This window comes from Babylonia areolata, chromosome 17 (genome assembly GCF_041734735.1).
Source record: "Babylonia areolata isolate BAREFJ2019XMU chromosome 17, ASM4173473v1, whole genome shotgun sequence".
NCBI classification, from domain to species: Eukaryota; Metazoa; Mollusca; class Gastropoda; order Neogastropoda; family Buccinidae; genus Babylonia; species Babylonia areolata.
In genome coordinates, this window is record NC_134892.1 from 19,803,291 (window position 1) to 19,810,790 (window position 7,500).

At 43.3% G+C, this 7,500-nt stretch overlaps 1 protein-coding gene across 1 annotated transcript in view; it reads right to left on the reverse strand.

The window, feature by feature from the left end:
* LOC143291735 (GTPase IMAP family member 9-like) overlaps positions 1 to 7,500 on the reverse strand; it is a 10,948-nt gene that overhangs the window by 628 nt on the left and 2,820 nt on the right. Inside the window, exons 3-6 of the mRNA XM_076601795.1 lie at positions 5,440 to 5,603; positions 4,942 to 5,082; positions 3,879 to 3,984; positions 1,002 to 1,159 (exon numbers count right to left, since the gene is read on the reverse strand). Coding sequence (XP_076457910.1) covers positions 1,002 to 1,159; positions 3,879 to 3,984; positions 4,942 to 5,082; positions 5,440 to 5,603 — 569 coding nt within the window. The remainder of the gene's footprint in view (positions 1 to 1,001; positions 1,160 to 3,878; positions 3,985 to 4,941; positions 5,083 to 5,439; positions 5,604 to 7,500) is intronic.

A 7,500-nucleotide genomic window follows, 5' to 3' on the forward strand; every position in this document is an offset into this window, starting at 1 on the left:
TCATATAATCATTCCGACTGGTATGTGTTTGAATCATTACACCCAGCTTCATCATACCCAACATTTTAATTTCGTTATCATTATTATTACGGTTAGTGAGTCATTTTCTAAATGGCGCGATGGCCTAGAGGTAACGCGTCCGCCTAGGAAGCGACAGAATCTGAGCGCGCTGATTCGAATCATGGCTCAGCCGCCGATATTTTCTCCCCCTCAACTAAACCTTGAGTGGTGGTCTGGACGCTAGTCATTCGGATGAGACGATAAACCGAGGTCCCGCGTGCAGCATGCACTTAGCGCACGTAAAAGAACCCACGGCAACAAAAGGGTTGTTCCTGGCAAAATTCTGTTGAAAAATCCACTTCGACAGGAAAAACAACAACAAAAAACAAACAAAAAAACAACAACAAAAAAACCGCACGTAAGGAAAAAAAAAAAAAATTGGGTGGCACTGTTGTGTAGCGACGCGCTCTCTCTGGGTAGAGCAGCCCTAATTTCACACAGAGAAATCTGTTGTGATAAAAAGAAATACAAATACAAATACGGATCAGAGAAGGGCGGTGGCCGGGTGGTTAGAGTGCTTGATTCTCGCCCAAGTTCGATCCTCTGTTTTAGCGCACCTGGAGGATTAAGAATGGAGATTTTTCCAACCCTTCAGGTCAATATAACGTGCAAAGCTGCTAGTGCCTGAACCATCTTTGTGTGTATACGCATGCAGAAGATCAAATATACACGTTAAAGATCTTTTAAACTCATGTCAGTGTTCGGTGGGTTACAGAAATAAGAACATACCCAGCATGCGCAATCTCGAAAACGGTGTACATGGCGGGGAAGAAAAGGGAAAAAGAAAAAAAATAATACACTTAAAAGTCTGCTTGTACATACGAGTGAACGTGGGAGTCACAGCCCATGAACGTAGAAGACGAAGTTGGAGGAGATGGAGGATGAGAAGAGGAAAAGAAGAAGAAGGCAAAGAAGAAGAAGAAGAAGAAGAAGAAGATTACCTCCATCATGTCAATCAGAACGCTGGCAGCTTCATCTCTGGAGGAGCGTGAGGATTTGTTGTTGACGCCATAGTACCGGAAGTCGACGTCCTCCAGAACTTGACGTAGACTTCCGGTGAACTGCTTCACCTCCTCGTCCAAGGCGTGACGTTGGTCTGCTGATCAGTGACGTCATGTACCGCATGAATACAGATGTTCAGACTGATCAAAGCAAAGACGGTATATGACAGTCAGTCATGTCCAACTATGACCATCAGAACAGCGGAGGAGGCAACTGCTGTCCCGACTATCTGGGCCAGAATTTGATTACAGTGGAGAGTGTCTTGCCCAAGTCACATCCCCGCTCTCTCGGCCAAGAGGGATTTAGGACAGTCAGCGTTGGGATAGTTCCAAAAGGCCAACTAGCCCCCAATGCAGCACTAAGAGCCAGTACAGTTTTGCCACCTAGTTTGAGAGTCACAGTCCTTCACAAAAGACTAAATTGTAACTAACTTCCCATTGCAATGGAGAAACCACTGATAACACAGCTCTCACTTTGCTGTTAACCCAGTATCAGTATCAGTAGCTCAAGGAGGCGTCACTGCGTTCGGACAAATCCATATACGCTACACCACATCTGCCAAGCAGATGCCTGACCAGCAGCGTAACCCAACGCGCTTAGTCAGGCCCAAAGACGGTATATTGAAAGACCCACCGCTGGCGACAGGTTTGCCATGACGGCAGTGGAGTTACAGCCTAAGATCGGATCATGTTGTTCATGCAAGTTTGAAATGAATCAAACTGTCAACAATAGTAAACGTTATGAACAGGAAGAGTTTGCAGGCTCGCTTTCTTCGAGGAGATTCCCTGTTTTTTTGTTGTTGTTTTGTGAGAACCGCGTACGCATGAGCGTCTCCATTTCCTGCTTTTTTCTGGATCACCGAAAGCCTAAGCTTTCGTCGAGGAAATCGCTGAGCTGACTGAAGGATTTTGAACATTTTCAGTGAATATTTTTTTTCCACGTTTAGAAGATATATTTGATTTTATAACTACACTCATTATTTGCTTAAGTTTTCTATGTTTACTTTGAGTGTGTTTCTTGGCACATCTCTGCCATTACGTATTCGAAATGATCCATATAAACACCTAGATACAGTGGATGTGATTTCTCTGCCCTGAATGGCCATAAAATGTAGACTTTAGGGTCTTTTTTACCTTAATTTTCACCTTAAGGCGCAACAGTCGACATCATATCATATAATGCAAAGGAATGCACTTGGTTCTATGTTTTCGTCCATTTCTTTACTTCATTCATTCTTTTACATATTTATTCTTTTGTATTGACTTGCAGAAATTTGGCCCTAATAAGCCATTTTAAACATTCCTGCAGTCCTGCCCCACTTTCGACGCTCTGAGACGCCAGGCATGGCCCAGCCCGGTGGAGCTCCAGGAGAAACTGTGGGGACCGGTGGGGTCCCTGCGACGGACCGCTGACTTCGCTGTCCTGACCAGACTGAAAATCTAGCGTGGCCAGGGAACGCGGAAGAAGAAGAAGAGAAGAAACATTCTATCAACATTTTGAGTAAAACAATTGTCTGTTTTTTTTCTCTTGAAATCATTCAGAGGAAATCACCTGAAAGGGCCCAGGAGGGGGGATGGTGTATCAAACCAATATAATTCACAGGGCAGAGAAACAAACCCCGGGGATTAAAAACGGATGCTGCATTCAAAGAGAGTCAAACTGGAAATGGGAAAAGAATCCTTACCCAATTATGGGGACTTGGTTGATATTGTTGTTGATGCCGTTGCTGTTGTTTCTTATTACTTTCACCTTTTTTATTTGGCAGATAGGAGCAAATTGCTGAGTCCGATGGTTTACAGATAAACTCACTGTATATTGAATCGGTCATGGTTACGTTTATTCCAGAAAACCCTATGGGGGCACATGGAAAAGTAACGCACACAAAAAGAACACAAAGGCAAACAATATACGGCGACAACATACATGGCAATATTACGCAGTACATATCGAACATGTAAATTAATGAAATATTGTACAATAGTTGTTATTTGAACAGAAAGGTATCTGTCTTAATCAAGATGACACGAACTGCACTTACCATTAACTAGTGCATTGTGGTTGGGAATTTAGCCGAGCAGAGAAGTAATGAATCAGTTATTGTGCACTATACATTAAAAAACCAGATAATTCTGATAGCTTCAACAAAGTTCCGTTGAGCGAAATTGATAACAACATTGCGCCTATCTTCGTCAGAGGACAAGCTTTAAGTGCTTTGCAAACAATGAGTCATTTGCACAGCAAGCTGCATACATGTGTTGAGCCGACAGAGAACTGCCTTTAGGCGTTCATTATTCGTTTCACAAACGCACGCACGCACGCACGCACGTACGCACACACACACAGATATATATATATATATATATACATATATTTATATATAGAGAGAGAGATAGATATATATAGATATATAGATAAACACACACACACACACACATATATATATATATATATATATATATATATATATATATATATATATATATATACAGAGAGAGAGAGAGATAAACACACACACACACACACAAACGCACACACACAGATATATACATATATTAAACACGTAACACGCACGCACAGACACACACTCACATACACACACTCATATATATATATATATATATATATATATATATATATATATATAGAGAGAGAGAGAGAGAGAGAGAGAGAGAGAGAGAAATATACACACACACATATATTATATGAGAGAAAAAAGAGAGAGAGAGAGAGATCGCACACACACATGTATGAAAGAGAGAGTCAGAGACAGACAGACAGAGAGGGAGGGTGTGTGTGTTCGTCCTTGTCCAAAGTACCTGGTGTATCGTCCAGGTGGTCAATTCCATTGAAGACGACTATCATGTGTTGACAGATCACCGGGCCAAACAGGGACTTCAGGGTCGTGTAGGCAGAGTATTCCTCCTGTGTACGAATATAATGTGATAACTGTACGAATTTGTATATATATTTTTTGTTGTATTTTGTATTTCTTTTTATCACAACAGATTTCTCTGTGTGAAATTCGGGTTGCTCTCCCCAGGGAGAGCGTGTCGCTACACTACAGCGCCACCCATTTTTTTGTATTTTTTCCTACGTGCAGTTTCATTTCTTTTTCCTATCGAAGTGGATTTTTCTACAGAATTTTGCCAGGACCAACCCTTTTGTTGCCGTGGGTTCTTTATGTGTGCTAAGTGCATGCTGCACACGGGACCTCGGTTTATCGTCTCATCCGAATGACTAGCGTCCAGACCACCACTGAAGGTCTAGTGGAGTGGGATAAAATATCGGCGGGTGCGCCGTGATTCGAACCAGTGTGCTTTGGTTCTCTTGCTTCCTTGGCAGACGCGTTACCTCTAGGCCAACACTCCACTGCGATAACTGTACGAATTACACACATACATACTCTCACACACACACACACACACACACACACAAGCAAACTCGAAAGCACGCAAACACCCAGACATGCACGCGTACATAGCCTAATTTTTCATTCCATCATAGTATTCTACATGTCAAACAGTTTGATACATAGATATTAAAGGGCACATGATGTAAAGCTTCCTATATTAATATTTTCATTAATTTCAGTAATGTTTGGACCTCTTCACCATTTGAATTTTTTAGAGCTACGTTAGGGTAGACTGGATTAAGTTCAAACCTGCACGCACGCATGCACGCACCCACATTCACACCTTTCCTCCTCCCCTCTCTCTTCCTCCTGCTTCCTTCACGCTTATTCCTTAAAGTGAATTAAGAAACGGGGCAAAGAAACACAAAACCAAAATGAAAGAAAAAAAGATTAGAAAAAAAACACCCACAAACAAAAAACAACAACAACACACACACGAAGAGAACAGAGCACACTGACAGACCGACCTCCGTGAAGCGAGCGTCACAGCGCAACACCAGGAGCACGACGTGAGGACCCGGATATGCCGCCATGACACTGCTCTGCACTTCCTCCAGCACTTCCTCTTCCGCCATGTGCGTGTTACACAGACCTGGAGTGTCTGTCACCTGCATGACAACGACCAAAATGTGGGTGACTATCAGGAGGAGGATGAACGTTCGTTCTTTTTGTTCTCTCTCTCTCTCTCTCTCCTCTCTCTCTCCTCTCTCTCTCTCTCTCTCTCTCTCTCTCTTTCTCGATTATTGTAATCTGTTGTAATCTGTGAAAAAGTTACCCCCTTGTCAAAAGACCTTTGCAGGCAATGACAATAAAACATTCAAGTTTCTCTCTCTCTCTCTCTCTCTCTTTCTGGGTTTTTATCTTGTTGAATGAAAACGTCTACAACCAAACACAATTTCCTTCTTTCTTTATCTATCTACTGATTGTATAACTGTTGTCTGCCCATCAAGTAACGTGTCATTTACCTGGATGAAGAACCCGAAACGTTCGGCACTTTCCGCCTCGTTCTCCACAGTTCCGGAAGACATTCCCGCCATGACGTCAAAGGCGTCGTCACCTAGCAACGTGTTGCCAAGGGAACTCTTGCCCGCCCCGACTTTCCCCAGAAGAACCACGCGAAGCTCACCATCTGACATGGCAAAGCGTGAGTTTCAGGTTTCAGTTGTTTCAGTTTCAGAGGTGTCACTGCGTCCAGACAAATCCATACACGCTACACCACATCTGCTAGGCAGACGCCTGACCAGCAGCATAACCCAACGCAGGCACTTAGTTAGGCCTTCAGCGCATGCATATATATTTGTGTATATCTACCAGAGTGGATTTCTTCTACAGAATTTTGTCAGAACACAACACTCTTGTTGCCATGGGTTCTTTTTCAGTGTGCCAAGTGCGTACTGTAAAGCGTGAAACGTGAAGCATTGTGCTCACTATCAAATGAAAATTAAGATACGTATTGATACAAACATACCCCCGAAAACGGAGAATGGCTGCCCACATGGCGGGGGTAACAATGGTCATACACGTAAAAGCCCACTCGTTTACATACGTATACGAGTGAGCGTGGAGTTGCAGCCCACGAACGAAGAAGAAGTGTACATACCACCTTCTTATCGTTCTATCACTGATAAAACAATCGTGCTATTCAGGTTCAAGACCACTGGCCCCCGATCGCCCAAGACGGACATTGAAAGTAGACAGGCCTTCATCTGCTGAATCTGGATACTCTGAAGGCGAACCGAGGCTATTGGACATCAAGGCTAAAATGACAAATCTGTAGCCGGACCCCAAAGAGGTAGGATACATTCGGAGGAGAACAAGAACTACTGATGCATTTAGTGAGCAATGTCTACAGGAATTAAATATTGTTAGTTGTATACATGCTAGAAGTGTGTGTGTGTGTGTGTGTGTGTGTGTGTGTGTGTGTGTGTGTGTGTGTGTGTGTGTGTGTGTGTGTTTGTGTTTGTGTATTGTTAGCAAATTTCATGCTACAGTTGACTGCCTTGGGTTTGTGAGACGAGGCAAGACAAGACAAGATGAACACAGCCACAGCCACAGCCACCCATACAGCCACAATACACCACCACCTAAAACACAGCATAACACAACGCAACGCAATCAAAACACAGCCCAAACTGAAATACAACCCAACCAAAGCCAACACTCCCACAACTTGAACACAACACGACAAGACACGACACGACAAAACACAACACGACACGACACGACAAAACACAATACGACACGACAAAACACAACACGACACGACAAAACACAACACGACACGACAAAACACAACACGACAAAACAAAACACGACACAACACAACAAAACACAACACGACAAAACAAAACACGACACGACAAAACAAAACACGACACGACACGACACGACAAAACACAACACAACACGACACGACAAAACACAACACGACAAAACAAAACACGACACGACAAAACAAAACACGACACGACACGACAAAACACAACACGACAAAACAAAACACGACACGACACGACAAAACACAACACGACAAAACAAAACACGACACGACAAAACAAAACACGACACGACACGACACGACAAAACACAACACGACACGACAAAACACAACACGACAAAACAAAACACGACACGACAAAACACAACACGACACGACACGACACGACACGACACGACACGACACAAATTGAAATACGACCAAATCCAAAGCAACACAACCTAACCCAACCCAACCCAACCCAACATGACACAACACAACAAAACACGGCACGACACAACATGACACAACACAACACTCCCACGACACAACATTCCCACAACACAACATAAAACAACACTCCCACAGCACAACACAACACTCCCACAACACAACACTCCCACAACACAACATTCCCACAACACAACACTCCCACAACACAACATTCCCACAACACAACACTCCAACAACACTCCCACAAAACAACACATCACAACACTCCCACAACACATCACAACACTCCCACAACACAACACTCCCAAAACAATAC